We start from the raw sequence: 25,236 nt of genomic DNA on the forward strand, positions 1-25,236 counted from the left end.
TCAGAATACTCCTTCAGCTGTTCCAAATGTGTAGAACATGCTCCCAAAGCAAATATTTAAAGACAACATTTTATGTTCTGGAATAACTGATAGCTGCAGGCACACCAACAAAAGAGAAAGAACAAATTGAAGAGTGGAAAGGAGAAAGTTAGAGAAGCAATTACATTAACTTTGTTTCTGTCATTCTCTTTGTATCCCAGACTCATTTCCAACTTCAAAGAGAGACTTCCACTCCATCAAGGCCAGAAGAATAAAAATGCAGATGGAATTGCTGCCTGGGGCAGCAATACTGTTGGTTCTCTTTCTGCTCACACTCTGGGCCTTCAGGTTTCTCCAAAGAAGAAGCAAACTCCCTCCTGGCCCTACACCCTGGCTCTTTCTGGGGAATCTACTGCAAAAAGATGTTCTGCCTCTATATAAAACCTATGCAAAGGTAAGACAGTCTTTGATATGACCCCTTTCTTAGTGGGTGAGAGATTCAAGAATCATTTAGCAGATTACCAGTCTCCCACATTTTGAGAGGATAATGTAAAGCAGGTATTTCAAAGTTGGGGTTCTTTCTAGCACTACTAAATGTGCTTCCAATTCTGTCTGGCTTTTTAAAAATTATTATTACAGGTTTAACCACAACATATCTTCTCAGAGAGTAAGTGATATAATTAAGAATAGCAGAATGCTGTACAGGACAAAATAAATGTAATATTCATAGTTAATTTATAGCAACTATTCTTTGCCATAAGCATTATTCAGATTAGACTATATTTCAGTCTTTTGTTCCATTCTCAAAATCAATTAACAATCTGGGAAGTATTCTCAGAAACTATTAAATAGAACATCTGATTTTTATTAATGGCTTTATATATTTTTAAAACACATACAAATTGGGTTCATACATTGTGCTATACACTATCATGTGGTTGGTCTATAGATGGCTGTGTATGTGGCTTAGGGTGAAACTAGATAGCATGGGTTAAAAACGGTAGATCTGACTTTGTGAGTTGCTTGAACCTAGACAGTTGTAACTTATTCAAGCTATCTTGGCACAAATAGCACAGGCCTAACTTTCCCAAGAATCTTTGAAGTCTTATTTGACCATTCTCGTGGGAATGCAGTCACTCCTCCAAGATTCTTATAACATAGCTAACAAATAATAAAGCTCCTAGTTGAGACTCTCTACAAGTGGTTCTAGTTGCTTATGCTTGACATCCTGTTTGCTTTCTTGTTTGTTTTTTTTAAATTTATGGTGTTCTCTTTTCATATTCAACCTTTATAATTCCTTTAAATTCATTCCATAATTCCTCTGGTTCTGTGTCAGTGAGAAGCAATTCCTAATGTTCTCCTTGAAAATGGGTATATGTTCAAGATCATATTGTGGAAATTGACTGGCTTTCTTCTTCAGCCCAAGACATTGATGCCCAAAATGTGAATTTATTATTAGGAGTTGGATGGTATCTAAATTCAATGCATACATAAATAAGCCATAATTAAGCAATACATACTGTAGCCTTATATACAAATGCTAAACTTGTGACATTTAATGGAGAAATCAGAATAAAGTTCTAACGAAAAAGCAAAGTCACTTTTATCATGATTTTAAAAATCATTTTATTCTTCATTATTTTTGAACCATGCAGTTTGGACCAGCTACTGTAATTCTTGGCCACCAGAAGCAAATTAAAATTCAGATTGAAAGGCTTCTGGTTTGAGCTTCTTCGGTGACAGATCAAAATCTGCGATCGTGCGCAGTTTCGATCTGTGCTCACCGCTGGAGCGCCCCGAGCCAGCTGGTTTCAGGGCTAAGCCACCCCATAGAGGTGGTGAAGAGGGGGGAGACTGTCAGCAGGGTCGAGGAGACCATCACCTCTCCTCCCCAGCTGGCCAATACAGTGGTGGTCAGAAATGGCAACTTCAAAGAAGAACTCAACCGGAAAAGAATGTGCAGGAGGAAGATAAGAGAAAGTTTTGGCTGACCGAATTGAACTGGAAAAACAACAATACAAGGTACCCTGGAATTTGAATTATAAAGAACAACATTGTTCCCAAAGAAGACTTTGAAGTTGTGAATGGGAGAGGGAAGGGAAAGGATTTGGTTTTTTTTTCTTTTCTTCCCTGTATTGACAACTAAGAGATTTAAGCAAGAAACCGGCAAAAATCCACGTTGACATTAACAGGTAATTAAGCTGAAAATAAAATGTCAAATATAATAAAGATTTCTGGATTCTCAAAAACTTTTAAAAGAAGGAAAAAAACAAAAGGGTGGGATCTGGAAAAATGGAGGAGACCACCTGGAAGTGAAAGGAATTAACAGTGAAACTTTAACAAGATTCCTAAAAGATACATTTTAACTAAAACTTGGTAACAAGAGAACCCCAGGAAGAGAAAGTGGAAAAGGAAGCAAGAAGCTTTGGTTTATTTGGATTACTTGGTGATTTTTGGATTTTTGGCTATTGAATCTAAAGGACTAAAATTAATTGGGCGGTTGTTTAAAAGTTTTTAAAATGGTATCACTCTTGGAAGAATTGAGAATGGAACTTTAAAAACAGAAATAAGATGCACAAGAAGGAAGAGGTTCTTTCAGCTTCGTATATCAATTTTTAGAAATGGAGATCCTGAACTATGAGAAACAAGAAATGCCTGTAGAACAAGAAGAGCGGGACAAACAAGAAGCCATCTTCAATGACCAAGTATTTCTATGAGGGCAAAAGAAAGGGAAGGGGGGAAAGAGAATGAAAAATTTAAGATCTGAAAAAACACCCCCCCCCAAAAGAAACTGAAACAGGACAGACAAAAGTATAAATATGATGTCTAGAAAGGTATTGAAACTTAGAAAAAGATATATATATAGATATAGATCCCACCCTTTCTCAATCTTACTTTTAATTATCTCATTCCTTTCTAAATTCATATATATATATAAGTAAGATTGAGAAAACTAAGGCAAGGGAAAAATTATTGAGATAATGTTAAAATAGTGATAAGATATAGAATAGAACACAAAGATGAATATGAAATTGAGTTTGTGTCTGTATAGAGAAATGATAAACTGGGACCATGCTATTCTCAAAAAAAAGAAATTTTTGCTTGTATTATGTTTTGTGAAAACCCAAATAAAATGTTTATGAAAAAAAAATCAGATTGAAAGACATTAGCCTGGGAAAAGCTGAACTAAAGAATTTATCTACCACTTGTGGCCATAAAATTTAACACAGAATGTTAATGATGTTGAAAGACATCAGGTCAGGAAAAGTTATTCTAAATAATTTCTCTAACACTAATGGCCATAAAAATTAACAATGGGCATGAAAATTAATATGGCACTTTCAAATCATTTATGTTAGTTTGGGAAAAAGTCTGTTTAGTTTTTACATTAGCAATCACAATTTTAAAGTCATCAACAGAACTTGTGGGCAGTTAATTGAATCAGATATCAATGGATTTTGACGGATTTTGTCCTCAGCTCACTAAGAAGTATGGTCCAGTTTTTACTATCTGGTTAGGAGCAAAGCCGATGATTGTGATTTGCGGATACGAAGCAGTGAAAGATGCCTTGGTAACTCATAATGAAGAATTTGGTGGACGACCACCTATAGTTGTCTTTGATCATGTAACCAAAGGCTATGGTGAGTGCACAGATTATTTTCACTTTGATTTGATATGTAGTTTTCAGTTCCCAGGGGAAAGATAAAAATATTAACTTTCCCAGATGGTGATTCATTTCACCATTTCACAATTCCAGTTGATGGCTAATATTATTCTTAAGCAATGAAAAACAAAATAGCTCTTGGAGATGCTTGGAAAGTTATTCAGTCAAAACTCTGGAGAGAGGACAAAGTCTCAAAACAAGAAAAAGCAGGACACTTATTCCATATCCAGCAGATTGGCCCAATGGCCCAACTAATATGCTGGTCAGTTAGTGGCCTGAGGAAAATTATACTTGTGTTCAATATTCCCTCAAAAACAACCGATTTAGAACTGCCATCTCCTCAGTCCTGTTTTAGCTAAATGTAAAGGTGAACTAATTAAAACAGGGCCATATCTAAAATTTAAGTAGTGAAAAATGTTCAGTCAGAAACCAACAAAAACATCTAGCAAAATACTTTAAAATCCCTGAGATAATGGCATCCATATTTGTCTTTAGAAGCAATTTCATAGACATGATTTTATTAGACTCATTGATGTGAGATTCATATGCAGACTGATTTAATTAAACACAGTTCAAAATTAGATTTGGGGAAGTGTTCACCAGTTATCATGAAGAAATTGTGAAATACCCAAATCTGCTTTAGTTTTTGATAGAAGATGAATATCTTTTTTTAAAACACTGCAGTGCCTGTTGTCTGTTACTGCCAATTTCTAATCTTCCAGGTGTTATTGGCAAACATGAGAATTGGAAGACTCTGCGTCGCTTTACTATTTCCACCCTACGGAACTTTGGAATGGGAAAGAGGTCGATGGCTGAGCGGATATTGGAAGAAGCTCACTGTTTAGTGGGGAGGATATCAACCTTTGAAGGTGATCATACATTAAAGGTTTTTATATATTTATAGAATTATGTACCACCTCTATGTGTACAACACAGGGTAGTGCTTTTCCCTTTATTTGCCTCACAACAACAAAACTGTGAGATGGTGTATTTATTTATTTTTCAGTTCAGAATTGAATTAATACTCTACCTTTTGGTTATACTAGTGAAGATAGCTGATCTTAATTTAAAAAATGACCTGAATCTTACCTGGATGGCATATGCTGTTTCTTGAATGCCAACTCCCAGAGTCTGTTCACTAGGTTGAGGAGTTCCTGAAAAATGGCCCATCTGCACTTTCATTATCTATCACAGAGACATGGATTAGGACTATGACATGATCTACTGGGAATCAAGCTATACAGTGGAAAATTTTTCAGGCAGTTGTCAATAGAACCACAAAGATTCCACATGTGTACAAATTCCAAATAAAATGTATCAATGAAGATTCTCAGTGATCCAGGTAGATTTATCTGAAGGTTGAGTCATTGCAACTGGACTATTTTTTGTTCTTAGTTTGCTGCCATCCAAGCATCTGACTAGAGCAAGCCAGTTAGGCAGAGAGTCATTGGAATGTACCAACCACTGCTATACCAACCTCAGGGATTTTCTCTCCAAAGTGCATTGTAATATGTCGATCAAGATTCTCAGTCAGATATAATATAGTAAAACTAATATTCACAAAGTACCTCAGGAAAAAAGTTTGGAGATGCAAAATGTGGTCACCCAATCCTCTCTTCTCCCCTTCCCTTTCTCTTACTGCTGCAGGTCAGTCCTTTGACATAATCCCAGTCATCACAGCTGCTGTTGGTAATGTGATGTGTTCTGTTATCTTTGGAAATCGATACTCTTATGAAGATAAAAACTTCATTGAGCTATTGGAAATTGTGAAGGCATTCACAAGTTTCTTTCTGAGCATTCCTGGAGTGGTATGTCAACTTTATGTGCTTCTGAAAGCAGGATTTTTTCTTTACTTAAAAGAGAGTTCCATTAGTTCCCCTTGACCTACAAAAATAAGAGGCTTTTTAAAGTGGCCCATTAAAATGTGTGTTTTACAAATTATTAAACATATTGTGCAATCACATTGTGTTCAAGTGTTCCTTTTGCTCCTGATTAGTTTATATGTTGCTATAAAACCTCCTTCTCCTTGGCTGACTTGTAGAACTTTGCTGGGAGACCAATAATTCCCTGGCCAGATTCCTCAATGTCTTCAAGAATGGCAGAGTTTCTAATGTACTACTTTCACTTGAAACATTCTTAAAAATTCAGAGAAATATCCAGAGATGTATCTGCTTTCAAAACAGCCCATGTTGAACTGGAGAGCACAGTCAAACATCAGTATAGCGAATGTTTTATTATGTCAGACATAGTATTATGATAATTTTTATATCATATAAATTCATAGATCCTAACTTAATAGGGTATTTAATAAAGTAGTGGTCCAAAACCCAGTTCTTTGGATGGGCAGCACCAGCGGGGAGTGAGGGTGGAGGGGATGGTTTCATGCATGTGCCTACCACTTGTGCAAATGGAGTTTGGTGTGCTCACCTGCTGCTTGAATTGCCCAGTTCCCAACAGGCTGCAGACTGGGGATTGGGGACCCCTGTTATTGAGGAACCAATTTTTCTGTGCAACTGTGAGCATGAGATGAATAGACATTGGCTAACCTACTATCACCATGTTTTAGATATACAGTGCTTTGCCAAATATCATGAACTTCCTTCCTGGACCTCATAAGAAAGTCTTCTCTGACTGTAATAAGACCTTCAATTTCATTAGGAATAATATGGATGCTCACAAGAAGACCCTGGATTCAGAAAATCCTAGAGACTTTATTGATTGCTTCCTTCTTAAATTAAAAAAGGTACATTGCAAAGACATTTTCCTACAAGCACAAAAGGTTTCAGTTGTGCATGTGTGCCCCACTTTCTGATTATGTCCATAGGGGTGAGCTATTTGTATTATTGTAGCAATTAAAAAGTTAAAACATTAGAGCATTGGGCATTGAAAGTTAAAACATTAAAATTAATAACAAATACTAATAACAACAGATAATAAGGATTCTGGGGAAGTATGGCTGATACAGAACAGAAAACTTGGATTTCAGCTGTTTCTTTTTCATTCAAACATCAATCCCTCTGACCCAAACACCTATTAAGTTTCATTGGATATTCAAATTAAGAAAAAGAATGTGGAGGATTCTGTCTTAGATTATTCCCTGCCTACCCTATAAGTTGGTCTAGAAGAGAAGTAAAGTGAGAAGTAGGTGGACATCTTGATGACATGATGATGAGGTTACACATTACAAACTTCTGCTTCTTTATTCTATTTCTGCCTTCCTTTACAGGAACAAGGTTCCTCTCTTCTCTGTATTGAAGACTTGGTCATGTCTGTGTTTCAGCTCTTCCTTGCTGGGACTGAGAGCACAACCAGTGCCATCTCATATGGCCTTATCCTTCTGGCTAGGTTCCCACATGTTCAAGGTATATGGAGTGGTTACTTTGGTTAATATTTTCTCCTTCAAGTATGCATTCTGAAATGAATTGCAAATGCAAGTTGGCATCTTCCTGCCATTTTTTTTCCATGACATTTGCAAATATTTGAAGTAATAATCTGTTAATGACCACATCTTCCAAATTGGTCTCCTTAAAGAAGACCTCAAATAATAAAGGCCTAAAATAAATGTTACATTTTTCTAAATATGTATGCTTGGTGATTTACATAGACTTGTAGGTCACACTTAGAACCAGGGGTGGGATTCAAATTTTTAACAACCGGTTCTGTGGGTGTGGCATAGGCGTGGCTTGGTGGTCATGTGACTGGGTGGACATGGCTTGATGGTTGGGCGTAGCCAACTCAATATCACTCACATCGAGGCATGCATCTCCTCCCCTGGCCTCTCATGATTGTGGGGATGCTGCAACAGTCGTAAGTGTGAAAAATGGTCATAAGTCACTTTTTTCAGTGCCATTGTAACTTTGAATGGTCACTCCACACAAGCAAAGTACCAGCAAAGGAGGAAAAACAATAACTCCAGAAACGTTCCTGAGACAGGAAGTCAAGTCCTGCCAAGATTGTAATAAGGGTTAACGGAGAGGCAGTTTCTGTAAACAACACCAGAATGTTTCCTTCCTGCCTTGCTTACAGGATTAGGCCAGTAATTTCTTCTAATAACCGGTTCTCCGAACTGCTTAGATTTTTAACAACCGGTTCTAGCGAATAGGTGTGAACTGGTAGAATCCCACCCCTGCTTAGAACATAGAACAAGAATCAGCTTATAATGAAGGACAGAATTTAAGAGATCTCCAAAGTCAGGCATGTGAACTATTGTGACTAAAATTTCTCTATTTGTAGATCACAAGGATGCACTAATAGTTTCCAGCCCAGCAGGTTGTGATAAAACTGTATATACTGGTAGTTGGTATAATTTTAACAATGTTTGAAAATGCATTCCAAATACCATTAGTCTATAATGACCATTTGTTCAGTGATTGTTCAAAGTTACAATGGTGCTGAACAAGTGTTACTTGACAACTAATCACTCCTCAAATTTCCTATTGTCCTAGCTCCTTCCCAGTGATCATCACTGCTCTTGGAGAAGCTCTAACTCCCCAGTTTGTCCCTTTGTAATTTCATTGGAAAATCTGATAGAGATAAAACTTAAAAATACAGCCAGATTTTCCTTCCCCTACCCTATATAGAGCTCCTACCCTATATAGATGCTGTCATTTGGAAAACCTGTGTAGGTGTAACAGAAAGCAAGTCGCTCTCGTGCACTGAAATACTTTTCTTGAACTCAAGAATATTTGTACAGGCATGTGCATTTGCATTGCATAAATCTGGATGGCCGCTATCTTGCAATTAAAAAGATGAAGAATTTGCTGCCATTTAGTGGCCAGTAGGTAATTGTCACCTAAGTGGCTGGGGAAGATAGTAGAGTGTATAAATGATTGGATGGAATGCCTGAAACTTCAGAGCTCCCATCACAATGGCCCACATTCTGCATAGGAATCAGTGGCAGATTTTACCAAATTCTACATCCAGCCAGAGAAAATTTCTAGTCGCTTCCCTTACCATGTCCGGTAAACATGGTAAGGGAAATGACTAGAAATTTTTGCTGACTGGATGTAGAATTTGATAAAATCTGCCACCGATTCTTATGCAGAATGACAATGGCACTGGATGGCCCTGTTTCATTATCCTTTTCATTATCCATCCCCAAGGGCACAAGCTGAGAAGTGTGTTTTATGTTGATTTGCTTTCTTCCCAACCAGGATGGGAGGAAATCAACTATCAGCCTTTTATTGTTAGAGTACAACATGTGTACAATAAGATTAGCTGAGCTTCCCTTCGTGCACCTCCTCCAACACAACTCACAGTGAAGACAGAAGTCTCTAACCCAATCCCAATCTTATTGCATCATGTGACCTTGTTGCACAATGTGCCAGCCCTGCAAGTCTGTCATACTATGTTGACATGAAGTTATTTTCCATTCAGGAGTCTGATAGCCCATGGGTAGAAACTGTTCTTCAGCCTGTTGGGCGGCTATGTGAATGAGCCCAAAGAGCTGTGAAATTGGGAAGTAGGAAATTAGAGTGTATCTTTGATGATCCATATCTATAGATCAGTGCTTTTTGGAATAGTTTTAAAAAGTAATATTTGCTTTAACAAAATATGGTTCACTCTAGCAAAAGCCCAGCAGGAAATTGATGAGCTTGTGGGAGCAAACCGTGCCCTCTGCATGGAGGATAGGATGAAGCTGTCCTATACCAGTGCAGTTCTTCATGAGATTATACGTTTTCAGCAAGGGGCCAATGAGACCTTCCCACGTATGACAACCCAGGATGTGAATTTCAGGGGACACTTCATTCCTCAGGTGTGAAAAATCAGACAAAGTCTGGGAAATTTTTTTGCATGCAGTTATGTATATGTAGTTGCTGTACAATCTGTGTATATTTTCTGAACATCATTTGACGTTTAGCAATAGCAAGTAAACTTCACATATACCACTTCATAGTGCTTTACACCTCTATCTGAGTGATTACAAATTTATTTATTTATTTATTTATTTGAGTTGTCAATTGCTTACAATATAATAGATATAAGTATAAACATGAGTAAGAATACAGGAAATAGGTACGAATAAATGGGGACAATAGGACAGGGACGGTAGGCACGATGATGCACTTATGTATGCCCCTTTGCACTTATGCACATTGTCATTAAGTCATTATGTCAGCACATTGCCTCCAACAATCTGGCTCTTCATTTTACTGACCTCAGAAGAATGGAAGGCTGAGTCAACCTTCAGCCAGTGAGAATCGAAGTGCTGGCAGTCAGCAGCATTAGCCTGCAATACTGCATTCTAACCAGAGGTGGTATTCAGCAGGTTCTGACCAGTTCTGAAGAGCCAATAGTGGAAAATTTGAGTAGTTCAAAGAACCAGCAAATACCACCTCTGAGTGGCCCTGCCCCTATCTATTCTCTGCCTCCTGAGTCCTAGCTGATCATCTGGGTCTTCTTTTGTTGCCCTGCACAGGAGAACGAAGCTGGAAAGCAGGTTAGTGGGGTGGGGAGGGAATGGAGATTTTACAGTATCCTTCCCCTGCCATGCCTACTAAGCCACACCCACAGAGCTGGAGTAAAAATTTTTGAATCCCACCACTGATTTTAACCACTGCACCATTGTGGCTCTTTAGACTAGTGGTTTTGGGCACTGGTCCAAAATGCTATAATCAAGAGCAGGCTCAAAATGCAACAGAATTTCTAGAACTTTGTAACTCTGAAAAATTAGCCACAAACGGACATATAGTAATAAACCTAATTTATATGTCATACAAAAAGGAACAATCAAAGGCCAAAGCAAAAGGCAATAGCCTCGAGCACATTCTATTAAATATCCCTTAACTAACACTCAAATAAGCAGGAACAGTCAAGGGGAAAAAAATCTCCCCAAATTCAGAGAAGGCTGTAAAACCAGCTTAATTTTCCCACTTCAGAGCAATGATAAAATTATTAATCTGGTAATGAAATGTCTGCAAGAAAAAATCCAAGCTGAAATGAAGGTCTGCCAGAAAATTGTGAAGGCCAAGTATAACATTATCGGTGAGCAACTGTAGTGAGCTAAGTATTGTCTCTGTCCAAGCCATCTGTATTGGTTTGGGATATTTTAATCCTCCAACCTCATTCTGGATAAAAATAATCATATATAAATGTGTCAGACAAAATAAAAATGATGCTGATGTGCCAAGGCAGCACAATAATAACAAAAGTAGGGGGCATTTCTAAACTAATTCAAAATAAACTATTTTAAACATGAAGAATAGAAATAATGTGTTGACTAGATAACTTTAAAGTTTTTAAACATTTCTTAATAACATCACTCCAATTTTTATGATTAGATTTGTTTTGTTAACATAGGCAATGGCAGTGCAGCCTCACAATTTAGAAACTTGAACTTCACTTGTCATTCAAAAGTTGTAAAATTTAATATGTGATTAATGCAGTTTACAGTGGCAAGACATAGTAGACAAATCAGTCTTGTTATGTTCATAATTTTCTGTAAGGTCTTTAAATATGTGAATATGCATTAGTTAAACACATTGTATAGTGACATATTGTAAATTGCATCAATATTACTTTTTATACTTTTCATAGAGACTCATTTTTGAAAAAATTAAGAACAGTCTGATCCTTTATGGGAAAAATCCATCTGTGCTCTCTGTATCTTATTGTCTCCATAAAGGGCACAATTGTTCTTCCATTGTGGGTTTCAATGCATTTTGATCCTCTCTGCTGGGAAGATCCTGAGAAGTTTGATCCAGGTCATTTCTTGAATGAGAAGGGTGAATTCCAAAAGAACGATGCCTACTTGCCTTTCTCTGCAGGTAAGAGAAGGGCTATTATTGATTTAGCGAACTGGGATCTTCAAGGTTGTTCAATTGCCCACTGAACTGTCACTTCACCCGATGGGTGCTGTGTTCTGCCTGTCCTTGCCTCTATCTATATTAGTTTCAAGATCAGTGTGTCAGAAGCATGCATGAGTAAATGATGAATTCATTGAGAGAATCTGATTAAATCATGAAGGAGAATGTTTAGTCTCTTGGAACCAGAAGAGACATGATGGCTGCTAATCAATTCCTTTACAAAAGGAGGGTTTATTTCAGTGTTGGTATGCTACCGGTTTGGACCAGTTCGACTCCAGCGATCAACTGAGATGAGGAAAAAAAAGCCTCCACAATTAGCTGAGAGGAGAAAGAAGAGAAAAGCGCAGGATCAACTCTCCCACCCACCCCTCTGCTTTTCTCTTCTTTATCCTCTCAGCTGATTGGTGCTGCAGGCCTCAGCTGCTGTAGGGAAAGCTGTGTGCGTGCGTTAGGTAAAGCATGCCCACCAAGCCATGCCCACCAAACTGGTGGTAAAACAATTTGAATCTCACCACTGGTTTCTTTCCTGGAAAAGCTACTAGTCGTAATATGAGGGAGGAAATAAATATGGACCATGCCAAAAGCAAAGAACTGGAGGGAGCTTAATCCTTTTTACTGTGTTCTGGATCCAGTTACCTCTCCCTACTTTCTATTGCCCCATGAGTGGAAGAAGCTGGAAGCAGGTAGGAGAGGCTCCTCAGTTACCCTGATGGTGGAGAAATTGGAAGGAAGGGTTAATGTTATGTCCCTAGTGGTGTGTGATCCAAATATATAGCAAGCCCTTCCCTCTGGTAGCTGATTTTATGATCCTAGAAAGATGCAGGAGATCTGATTATGGTTCCCTGGTTCCTATCTGGTTTGGTCTTAAAGAAACTGAAATCCTATTTAGTAAGGTACTCCAAAGACATTAAAGTATATGTCAATATCTTTTTCCTAGGTAGTTAACATCTCTTTATTTCATGATTACAATCACTATTCTTATTAAGTTTTGAAACAGAGAGATAAAATCTGTTACTGCTACAGTGTCATCTCTAGTTACTTGGGTTGGCATTGTCTATTGACAGAATCTTAGCTTTTTTAAAAAAAAAAACTAAACAGCAGAGTAGATTTTGTGCTCTCTGGGTTAAACCTCAAGAACAGTTTTCTTAAGCATTTCTCATTGCCAGTCATCAAAGTGGTTTTAATGGTTCTCCCTCAAAACCATTTCATGAAGCCCCATGGCCCTCTTACTTCACCTTAACATAATGTTCCTTGACTGGGCCTTATTTTAATTCACAATCTCTCCTCTGTTATAACTTCTCCAGCGGCTCCTGAAAAATATATGCTCAGTTTCCTCTGACACAGCTTTCCAAAATCTTTGGGAAGTGCTATGGGAATATATGCCATTCATTCACCAACTTTGTAAGCAAGCCCTTAAAAAGCCAGGGGATTCTGCTTAGATGCAACTTTACAGAGCAAGTGATAGGCAGAAAAAGGAGAAAATTCATCAAAACACATCATGTGGCCTCTTTGCTTCAAGAAAGTGCACATTAAATGACTGGTCATTTCAAAAGATCCAGGTATTTTCCAAGCCATAAGGTGTTCTTTCTGAAATATTGTTTTTCACTTTCCACTGCTAATCTGAGATGATGACTACTTTCTGTGTCCCATAAAGATATTTGGTATGTATGTATGTTTTTATTTGATTTTTATAGCTACTCATCTCAATAAGTGGCTAATTAATTGTCTTTTTTGTTCTTTTCATAGGGAAGAGATCATGTCCAGGAGAGGGAATGGCTGATATGGAAATCTTCCTGCTCCTTACCATTTTGCTCCAGCATTTCACTTTTGAACTTATTTTAGATCCTGAAGATATAAACTTAGAGACCTTGTTTATGGACCTTAGGAAGAACGGAAAGCATCGTTATCTAAGAGCCATCAAACGTGACATTTAACTTAGCAACAGAAATAAATAATTGTCTCAAGTAATATTTTTTCCTAAATTTCTATTTTCTTTTTCACATCTGACAGCAACAGATCAGGGTCTAATTCATCAGCTTACAAATCAAGTCCAACTCTTAAGTCCTAGTATTGGATAGCAACTTGAGTTTGCACACCTATTATTAACCCATTAAATTTTTAAATGACTTAGACTTAGAATAACTTTATTATCACTTTAAATGTACACTAATCGGCATACATTAAAATGAAATTTCATTGTATGCAGCTCTCAAAGTGTCACCAGCTCCAATATACACTACATAAACATGACAAATAAATAAATAAATATGCATATACCCACATACCCACATATATTATTATAGGACACAGAGAAACAATACAGTCTAGTCCAGATGTATACATGTACATGGCGAGAAAAACAAATATTGTGAGTTTACCAGACAGATGGCATAGAGAACAAAGCTGTTACAGAATCTGGTAGTCCTGCTAGAAATACTTGGAAACCTCCTTCTAGAGGGGAGCAACAGAAATAGACTGTAAAGTTACAAGATAAGGAATGCGTTATTGTTAGTATAGGAGAAAACTAGAGAACAATGTTATTTGAAGATACCAGTTTGGCTTTCAACAATGGAAGCACTGGTTCACCCAAATGTTATTAACATGGGAAATATTGTTAGATTTAAAGACGTATTAAATGAAAAGGAGGAATTGAAAACTAAACAAGAATTGCGTGCTCAAAGGATTAACATGATATGGTATTCACAGGTGCAGATACATTCTAGATATAAGAAAGATGCTAAACTATATGGTTTCTATAAATAAACAACAGAATTAGATAAGATATTAACAGGGACAGAACAAATACTGATGAAAAAGCTGTATGTGCAGACATGTGCAGAGACAAAAAAAATATTGGACAAAAATACAAATGTGGTTGGAAAAGATCATAATACAGCATATTGATTTAAAACCAGAAATATTTTTGTTGGGAAAGGTGCTGAAACTTACAGTAAAGGAAATGCATATTTAATTATACATGTATTAACTGCAGCTAGAGTTGTATTTGCACAAAATTGGGAAAAGTGGTGAGATCCCAATGGATGAGAATATAATTAGGAAAATACTAGAATGTGCAGAAATGAATAGACTAATGCTTTCTGTAAAGGAGAAAGAACAAACAATATTATGTGACATGGGAGCTATTTTATGGATGGTTGGAGAATAAAAACAGAGGTGAGAAATAAATGGAGATTAGTAAAATAAAGAATATGTGTTAAGATAGAGATGTAAATAATATGATGATTATTATTACTATGATTGTTAAGATTATTATACCTAATATAATACATTTTCATCAGAAGACATATTAAGAGTGAGAAATGAATAGCATCATAATGCTGATTATTATTATTGTAAAATTAGAGAATTACTATCAATGTAACAAATATTGTAAATTTTGATTATAATAGCACAGAGACATTTGTACTCAGACGACACACTGTTTAATGGAAGATGATACGTTCAAGTAAAAATAAAAATTCTAAAAAACTTTAAAAAGAAAAAAGAAATAGACCGTAAAGTGGGTGTGTGGGGTCTCTAACAATGCTTCATGCTCCAAGCACATACCCTGAATAACAGCAAGTGAGTTTTCTATAATCTTCTTGGCTGTCGTTGTCACTGTTTGTACGGACCTTCTATCTCAGTCACTGCTACCACCAAGCCAAAAAGTGATGCTGTTTGTTAAAACGCTCTCAATCGTGTCTCTGTAAAAAGTGGCCAGGGCAGAAGGAGAAAGATGTGTTCTCCTTATCCGATGCAGGAAATGCAGACGTTGGTTTGCATGCTTCACTAAGGATGATGTATGGGGACACCAATTCAGATTGTTAATTATCTGCACACCCAGATACTTAGTACTGTTGACCACCTCTACAGCTGCATCCTTGATAATGAGTGGAGTATGACTATGACGGCTCTTTCTAAAATCTACAATGATCTCCTTTGTTTTATTAACATTTAGAACCAGGTTATTTTTACTGCACCAGTCCACCAGAGCCTTCACATCTTCCCTATAAGTATCTTAATTGTTGCCTCACATAAGACCCACCACAGTCATGTCATCTGCAATACTTTACAATATGATTCCGGCTCTCACTGCCTCTCCCAACATCAAAGCCTTGGAAATGCAGGCAAAGCCACCATAGCGGTAGCGCCCAAGTTGCATTAGCATGCTCGCATCTCAGCACTGGTGGCAATGGGTACTTGCTGCAGCCATCCAGCAGAAACACGAGCAGCAGCTGCTGCCTTTCTTTCGAGGTCTTTAACACCTGACTTGCTTCTCCACTATTGCCACCTTCTCTTGCAGCACCTCCTTCTTCGGGTAGGGTGATTATGAACTAAACAAGCATGCTAAGGAAATTTGGGTGCTACCGCTGCGGCAGCTTTTCCTGTGTCTCTGAGGCTTCAATGTTGGGAGAGGCAGTGAGGGCTAGAGAAGCAGAGAGCTGTGCATGGCTCCATTTCCCTTTTCTTGCCTGCTTCCAGATGGGAGTGGGGGGGGGGGGGGGGGAGCAATCCAAAGCTGGAGAATTAATGGGGAGAGCTGACAGTGGACACAGGGGGAAGGGGACTGTTGTTGTTGCCACTGCCTTTGTGTGTGGGAGCTGGTTGGTGCATGAATCTCAGGGACCTGACTCTGGGGTCCCTTGAAGAAGCAGAAGGCGTGAGAACTGTGCAGCCCAGATTAATTAATTGCACACATTTGAGAACATTTGAGAAACTCTTTCTTCAAGGACAAGAGAATCCTGGTGGTGCAAAGTGTTAAGTCTGGGTGGTGGGTCCCAAGAAGAGACGAGACTCGAAGTAGTGACAACAGCTCTTTATTAGGAAACCAGATAATGAGACAAATTCCCCCAGCCGAGGCAGCTCCTTTTATAGAGCTGGCTGCGGCTAGGCAGCCTATGACATGCATTTGAGCTTGCCGCGCTTGGTTTTACCCAATCGCGGCAGCCGAATAAGAACCAATCAGAACGCTTAGTTTTGTCCAATCACGGCCCGGCTTTTCCGGACCAATAGGAATGCAGGCCTACAAGCCTGCTAGTATGGAACACCCCTCCCCTCTTGGTTCCATCCAAGGGGCGGGTAACGTAATCACGCAAGTAGGCGGGTCTTCGTACCTGCCTACTAGACTTGCGGTTCACAATGTCTCTGCTCACCATCGGGTTCAGACGGGCTCTGCATCGCTCTCAAGCTGCAAGATGGAACTGCCTGGAAGGGTGAGCCGGTCCTGTGGCTGCGACTCCCGCCTGGTGATTCCGGGTCGGTTGAGTCGCCTGCTCCGCTGCTCCCACCTGGGCTCTCTGGGCCGGTGGAGCTTGTCTGGCTGCTGCTTCCAGGCGAAGTGCCCGTCTGCCACGACTCCCTTCTGGCCGGTAAGTATTGTTGGTTTTTATTTAATGTCTGTGGGGGGTGTTCTACTTGTGCAGGTGTTCGTTCATTTTCTGAACTTGAGGTTTCCCCCCCCCTCTGATTTCTTGGTTAGGGTCTATGAGGGGTGAAGTGGCCAGCCTGGATCTTAGCTGGTCAATATGACATTTCCATGACCTCCCATCGGTGGTCTCGAGCCGGTAGGAGCGGGGTCCTGTGACTTGGGTGATTTTTGCAGGGATCCAAAGTGGGTCCCCTGTAAAGTTTTTGGCAAATATGAGTCTCCTACCTTGAAGGCACGGTGCTGGCTGCTGGAACCCAGGGGTTTTTCTGGAGTGTAAGCAGGGTGGAGGCGGTCTAGAGGTGACCTGAGTCTTTTTCCCATTAGCAGCTCCGCTGGGCTCTTGGTGGTGGTATTTGGTGTGATATGTTGTAGAAGAAGCATCCTGGTGATCTTCTCGTGGATGTTGCCATGTTCCATTTTGTGCAGAGTTTTTTTTGTAAATTGAACCATGCGTTCAGCTCTACCATTCGCTGCTGGGTGAGCTGGCGATGTCAATACGTGTCGGATACCGCGGTCTGCCAAGTATTGTTCAAAAGCCAAGGCGGTAAATTGTGGCCCATTGTCAGAAACGATAACATCTGGCAGACCATGCGTGTTGAAGAGTCTATTTAATTTCTTGATGACAGCTTCCGTGGTGGTTGTCTTCATTGTGCTCACCTCGAGCCAATTAGAATACGCATCAACAGTGATTAAGAAGGTGTGCCCCTTGGTCGGCCCTGCGAAATCAATATGGATGCGCGACCATGGGCCTCTGGGTGTTTCCCATTCTAATGGTGGGGCCTTAGGGGGAGCCGAGCGAGTCTCTTGGCATCTGTTACAAGCGGCGACCCAGGTTTCAATTTGCTTGTCCATGCCTGGCCACCAAGCGTAGCTTCTGGCCAGGGCTTTCATGCACACAATACCAGGGTGCCCATCATGCAGCAATTCTAAAACTTTTTTCTGTAGTGTCTCTGGTATTACTACCCGGTCTCCCCACAACACGCAACCTCTTTGAGAAAAGAGTTCAGTTTGCTGGTTTTTAAACGGTTTAAAAAGTTCGTTTGGCTCGGTTTCTGGCCATCCCCTCTCCACCCAGCTGAGAACGTGCGCTAAGCGTCTGTCCTTCCTAGTTTCGTGGGCGATGTCTTGCGCGGTTACTGGTGGCATGGGGATCGTTTCAATTTGCAAGACTGGTAATGTGGGTGCTGGGTCCTCTTGCAAGTCTGGCAAGGGGGAGCGGCTTAAGGCGTTGGCGTGCGAGATTGTCTTGCCAGGGCGATGTATCAATTTGCAGCAAGAAATTCAGACCATCTTGTCATTCTAGGTGACAAGATGTGTGGAGTGGGTTTGTCACCCGCTAATATGCCGAGTAGGGGCTTATGGTCTGTGATAATGGAAAATGTCCTACCATAAATGTATTCGTGGAATCTCTTTACTGCTGAAACGATGGCGAGGGCTTCTTTGTCCAGCTGACTATAGGTCCTCTCTGGCTTGGACAATGTTCTGGAAAAGAATGCAACGGGGGCTTCCGTTCCATTTGGTAAAACATGGCTCAGGATGGCACCTACCCCGAAAGGCGATGCGTCACAAGTAACAGTCAGAGGTAGCGTTTCATTGTATTGCATGAGGACTGCATCTGAAGTCAAAAGGCTTTTTATTTGGTGAAACACGTGCTCTTCTCGCCGTCCCCATATCCAGGAAGCCTTTTTATCGAGGAGTCTATGCAGAGGTTCGGCAACAGTCACTTTCTGGGGTAGAAAAACGTTATAGAAATTAATGAGTCCAAGGAAAGCTTGGAGGTCCATTTTGTTTTTTGGTCTGGGGGCGTTTTTGATGGCTTTCAATTTTTTGTCTGTGGGGTGAATTCCTTGTTTGTCAAGGAGGTATCCAAGAAATTCAACCCTTTCAGTGCATAACTGGCACTTTTCCTTTTTAACCTTGAGGCCAGCGTCTTGGAATTTCTGTAGGACCACCCTCAGTCATTTTTCCAATTGTTTTTTGGTAGGGGCTGCTACCAGAAGGTCGTCGAAATAGGGCACGACTCCTTTGATTCCCTGCAGTAATCTCTCCATTAGACTTTGAAAAATGCCCGGTGCGACGCTGACTTTGAACTGGAGCCGGTTACATTTGAACGCCCCTCTATGTGTCACTATAGATTGGGCTTCGGCGGTTTCAGCATCGACTGGCAGCTGTTGATAAGCTTGAGCCAGGTTGAGCTTTGCAAAGATTTTGCCACCCCCTAGTGAGTGCAAGAGATGCTGGACCACTGGCACTGGGTAGGTGCTCTGCTGCAATGCGTGGTTGAGGGTGGCCTTGTAGTCACCACAAATTCTCAGGGAGCCATCAGGTTTGATGGGGGTGACAATTGGGGTCTCCCAACGGGCATGATTGATGGGTTCTAACATGCCTTGCGCTATTAGTTTGTCTAATTGTTCGTCTATTTTAGGCTTGAGTGCAAAAGGCACTCAGCGCGGCTTGAGACGGATGGGAGCGATGTCAGGGCTGAGATTAAAGGAGATAGGGGACCCCTTGTACTTGCCTAGATGTTCACTGAAGACTTCTTGGAAGTCCTGGATGAGCGTTGCTTCCCAGTTTTCGTCTTCTGTGTGGTTGATGCCTGCCATCTCGATCCCCAACGATGCGAACCACTGCAACCCGAGTAGGCTGGGTCTGTCTTTATCAACGATTGTAAGTGGTAGGATGGTGGTGTGGTTTCTGAACGAAACTTGAAAATGTCCAGTGCCAACGACCAGAACGTGATTACCTTGATAGTCTCTTAATATTAGTTTCTAGTTGCTTAGCTCTTGGCGGCAGATGCTGGGAATTAGCCTTTTGATGGTCCTCCAGGAGACCATAGAGAGGGAGGAACCGGAGTCTACCTCCATGGTGCAAGGCTGATTCTTGACGTTGACCTCTACACATATCTTTCATGCGTCTATTGAAGAAGCGTGGCCGATGGTGACTGTTTGGTGCGTTTCTTCTCTTCTGGGTACCTCGATGAACTTCCTGGGTCGGCTGTCCCGGTTCCATCGGCTGTCATTATGGCGGTCCGGGTTTATGGTGGGGGTGCCATCTCTTCTTCTTGGGCTGTTTCCCCATCATCGGGGGCTGGAATTTCGTTTGTTACAGCATACTTTGGCAATATGCCCTTGTTTTTCGCAAAAATGGCAAACAGCATCCAGGAACTTGCATTCGGAACGCGGGTGATTTCTTCCACAGCCGGCACATTGGTAACTCGACTTACGACCGTGCCGGTCTCGTTGCTCGCTTTCCGACTGCAATCTGTGAATTTCTTCCTCTTCTTTGTCAGAAGGGGATTCGATGTCGCCGTGGTGGGTGGATGCTGCGTATTTGTCTGCTGCGCTTGTCGTCTCGCTGGTGGGTTGGTGGTCATTTCCATTTGAACGCCGCATTTGCGCCGCTGACTTACGGGTGGCCTCGGCTGCGGTGGCTTTGGCTACGGCGTCGGCGAGGGAGATGTCCCCTTTAGCCATCAGTCTGCTTTGGAAAGTTGGGTCTTTCAGGCCGAGGACGACTCAGTCACGCATGGCCTCGTCTAGATTGGCGAATCCGCACAAGCCTCCTAGGTCCCTCAGGTCGGCTATGAACTCTCTAACACTCTCGCCCTCGTGCTGATCCCTCTGGTAAAAGTCATGCCGACAGATGAGAATCGGCACCGCCGGGGCGTAATGATTCCGGAGGATGGGAGCTAGGGTATCCCAATCCATGGTCTTGACGTCTGTTGGCTTCGCGAGTGCCTTGGCCATTTTAAAAATGGCGGGTCCGCAGTGTGTCAGAAAGACCGCTCGCTTCTTGCTGCCGGTGGCGTCCTTCAGGTTGTTTGATTCCAAGAACATTTGGAAACGATCAATGTAGGACTCCCAGTCCTCGCTGGCTGGATTGAATGGTGCGGGTGGGACGGCGCTGCTGACCATCTTGCAGGTCGTCTATGCGCTATCTGCCACGTGCTAGTCACCTCTGTTGTCTCAGTATCCCATCCTCGTCGCCAGTGTTAAGTCTGGGCGGTGGGTCCCAAGAAGAGACGAGACTCAAAGTAGTGAGAACAGCTCTTTATTAGGAAACCAGATACTGAGACAAATTCCCCCAGCCGCGGCAGCTCCTTTTATAGAGCTGGCTGCGGCTAGGCAGCCTATGACATGCATTTGAGCTTGCCGCGCTTGGTTTTACCCAATCGCAACAGCCGAATAAGAACCAGTCAAAACGCTTAGTTTTGTCCAATCACGGCCCGGCTTTTCCGGACCAATAGGAATGCAGGCCTACAAGCCTGCTAGTATGGAACACAAAGCATAAAACATAATAAAAAATGAAATTGATTAATTATGTGCCATCAAGTCATTTTTACTCCTAGAGACCACATAGCTTTTCTCTCTTATGATCTATCCTTAAACTATCCTTTCAAGTCTCCTAACAATGAATTCAACCACCTTGTTACTGGTTCTCCTCTACTCTTACATCTTTCTCAGCATTAAAGAACTTTGTGAAGTATTATGGTGAATTATCAAAGTTACACTAACACAGGGATCTCCTATTCACAACTTCTAATGTTTACAAGCTCTCCTGAACTCCATTTTGCCACCTTCCTAAATATTGGGAGGGAAGGTGCATCCAGGATCTATTGGAAGGAGATTGTTCCAGAGGATATGAGCTGCCACAGAGAAGTTCTGACAATTTGCATCTTGCATTGAATTTCTTGCAAAGGTGAACTTTTGGCACCTCTATTGGAGATTTCAAACTGAAAGGCTAGTTTCCACTAAAGCACATAGGGCTATTTCTAGGTTAAAACACATAGCTTGGATTATTCTCTAGGGCCTACTGGTGATGATGCAGAGACTGTGGCTCCATTGTGACATACTGGCTGAAATTCTCACCTACCAACAAATGAATTGCTGGATTTTCAAGTATTCTTCACAACCAATCCCATATCCAGTGCACTGCAGTACTCCATATAATAAATGGCAAAATCAAGGTCCTGTAAAGGACCTTGGAATACTCATCTCTAATGATCTAAGTTCTAGAGCCCACTGTAACTACATAGCCAAAAAGGCATTAAGAGTTGTTAACCTAATCCTACGTCGCTTTTTCTCTGGTAATATCACACTACTAACTAGGGCATACAAAACATTTGCTAGACCAATACTCGAATACAGCTCATCAGTCTGGAATCCACATTACGTATCTGATATTAGCACAGTTGAGAAAGTCCAGAAATATTTCACAAAAAGAGTTCTTCACTCCTCTACTCGTTGCAGAATACCTTATGCCACCAGACTCAAAATTCTAGACCTAGAAAATCTAGAACTACGCTGCCTTCAGTCCGAAGTATGTGGTTCCATTGAGACTACCCATTGAGTGTGGTTGGTCAGTCAGTTATGAATCCATCTGGTGGTGATGCTGTTTATCCCACAATTTTCTGTTAGTAAGAAGTAGGTTGTGGTCTTTTTTTTTTTAAGATATAAATCATATCAGCCGTTTTCTAGTCCTCTGGTATTTCCCCAGTGTTTCTAGGATATTTGAATGATATGGTTCAGTGGTTCCAAGATCACGTCTGCCAATTTATTCAGAACTTTGGGATGTAATCCATCTGGTCCTGGAGATTTGAACTTGTCTAGAGTCAATAGGTGTTGTTTACCATTTTTTGCCTATTTTGACTTGTGTTCCTAATCTGTGCTTTACAATACTGTTTTTGATAGGTTGAACTGGTTTTTTCCTTTTCCATCCTGCTTCCATTTACTCAATGGATTGAAGACCTGATTACTTGATCCACTTTTTAAAAATATATATTAAACATAGCAATGTAGCAAGATTTCACCTGGGCAACATAGTAAGATTTTGGCTAATTCTGAAAAAAGTAGATCTCCATCTACTTTGTGAAAAAAGTAGATCTCCATCAGAAAACACTGGCTCCTCAGAATCCTTGTGACTATTTTGATTGCTTACTTAACAGGTCCAAGAAGATAAATATACACACAGTGTTGTTGCTTGTACATATTCAAAATATTGGAAAGAAAATAATATTTATCTTTATCCCTATGCCAGATTTTGGTATATTCTTATTTTCTGGATGTGGTGGCAACTGCTAAAGAATATAACTCTTATGATTTCCTGAATAAACTGAGCTCATACTCTGTGTGTTGGTGTATAGACATTTGAGTCCTTTTTGACTGACTCTGTGTTTAGTTTCTATATAACTTATATTGTGCCTGAGTTTCCCTACTTCTTTACCACCTGTTTGATTAGTGCATATAGTATGGCACTCATTAAAAGCTTGATTTTGCTTGACAGCTAGGTTGATATTCCTACCCACATAAATATCTATGTTACATGACTGATAACCCTATTAGTTTTAGATTGCTGGAGACAGAAATATTCTATGCCAATTAATGCACTGTCCCTGTTATTAAGTTTAAATGTTTCTCCAGAAAATCTGTGAATTTAATACCAAGTAACTCAGTTCCTTTCTTTAATAGATGCAAACCTTCTCTTTTATACAGTTTTTCATTGGACCAACTGCAGACATTGTGACTAATATAACCAAAGCCTTCCCCTTTACATGACTCCTTTAGCCATACATTAAACTCTGCTACACATTGGCCTTTTCCTTTTTGTTTCTTATATACTCTGAAAAAGTAAGCCTACAGACTATCCTACTAAGTTCCTACTCCAAGCTCTGAGAATCATTCTGCAAAGAGAGTACATCTTTTGGGGAAAGATCATTCATGCCTAGATATACAATAGCATCAACATCACACTCCTTACTGGCATTCTTGGCTATCTTTAAAATATGCCTTTTGTCTCTACTGGCAGTAGCACATTGCAGACAACTGACCTCTTTCAAAACCTCCATATCCTTTCCTAAATTTATTATAAAGTGTTATAAAGGTGGCATTTTCTTTTTCTGATATTCTCAGTTGCTGCAATGGGTTTGTACTCATCTCAATAATGTTCTTACATAATTTACAACCTTGTGGGAGATTAACAGTTAACAGCTTTGGTAACAGCAGTTGTCAGTGTGGGTTGTTTTTCAATAGACTACCTATAATCTATACAAATCCAACATTTGAGAAGAGGACTGATGATCAGATAAAAGTAGATCACATTGAAAAACAGGTCATGCAGCTAATGGTTATTCATACAAATGACCTAACCTCTCTTTTGCAATTTTACTATAAAAATACTTTAAAATGAAAAGTGATACAAAAATACCTCTTTTAACCCCAACATGCTTATCTGACTATAAATCTATTATTGATGAATAGAGGTAATGTGGGATGGTACAATGTCAGTGGACAAAATGGTATAATAATAAATTGTAAGTATATAAGTAAATCTCTTTCCTAGATTTCTTCTGTGCCTTAGTTACTAATTGCACTATAGTAAAGCATTTCATGCTTCTCATGTGTCTACATGATTGTGCAATAGAAGCTTCTTCTCTGCTCAAATAATACATTTCCTAGCGATAAGCGATCAGAGTTTCTTCCACTAGGATTCATGTACGAAAAATGCACAATTGTAGAAATCTCCCATATGATACTGTTGTCAGTCTTTAATTAAATGTAAAACTAACAGTCTCTCGTAGATGTATTTTGTACATAGATTCTTATTTGAACTGTGGAGCATGAATAACATTTCCACTAGTAAGGAAACTGACAGATAAGGATGTTGCCTTTGCCCTCCTTTTCTTCCTAGAAAATATTATAGCTCAAACCACTTAGATACTATTTTTATGGAGTTGATGCAAGGTATATAAACTATTAATCTTATCTCTTAGAGAAGACTAATAAAATTTGACAACTACATGTCATCATCTAGTAACTTCCTTGTTCTATTTAAGAATGTTATCGACATTCTGCAGTAATAAATCAGCTTCAACAGTTTCGGTACATGCCAGACCTCACGTACCGTGTTTCTCACAAAATAAGGCCGGGCCTTATTTTTTTTTGACCCCCGAAAAACCAGCTAGGCCGTCTTTTCGGGGGTGACTTAATTTCCCCCCCTCCTTGCATCCTCGGGTTGGGGGGGCGGTGACAGCTTGGATGTTCGGGAGACCTTCCATCACCGCTGCTTTTCCTTCTCCCTTGCTGCTGTGGCGTTACAGTAACGCCGCAACGTTTGGCGCAGCCACGTGCGGCCAGTCAGGGCACCTCCCTGCAACCGGAGCCCTGAGGAGACACTTGGCTTCAGGTGCTCCTGTGGCCGCCTTCCCTTTGCCTCAAGGTAAAGCGAATTATTTTAAAAACCTCCGCTCATCCCATTAGGGCCGCGTTGGAGCCATGCGAGGTGGGCAGAGCCGGGAAAGCGAGCCGCGGGTGTTTCCTGGTTCTGCCCAGCCCGTACGGCTCTGCCGCAGCCCTGGAGGGATG

The 25,236-nt window shown here is 40.4% G+C and overlaps 1 protein-coding gene across 1 annotated transcript; it reads left to right on the forward strand.

The window, feature by feature from the left end:
• Window positions 1-207: 207 nt before the first annotated feature.
• LOC113426277 (cytochrome P450 2C5-like) lies at window positions 208-13,382 on the forward strand. The gene is made up of 9 exons (XM_026688640.2): window positions 208-433; window positions 3,458-3,620; window positions 4,366-4,512; window positions 5,291-5,451; window positions 6,210-6,386; window positions 6,870-7,005; window positions 9,211-9,398; window positions 11,268-11,409; window positions 13,195-13,382. The coding sequence occupies exons 1-9, from the start codon at window positions 257-259 to the stop codon at window positions 13,380-13,382; spliced, it is 1,479 nt and encodes a 492-aa protein (XP_026544425.2). The 5' UTR covers window positions 208-256.
• Window positions 13,383-25,236: the final 11,854 nt, after the last annotated feature.

The sequence above is a fragment of the Notechis scutatus genome, chromosome 2, assembly GCF_049901735.1.
Source record: "Notechis scutatus isolate UNSWTSFEM ecotype Mainland chromosome 2, rNotScu1.2, whole genome shotgun sequence".
NCBI classification, from domain to species: Eukaryota; Metazoa; Chordata; class Lepidosauria; order Squamata; family Elapidae; genus Notechis; species Notechis scutatus.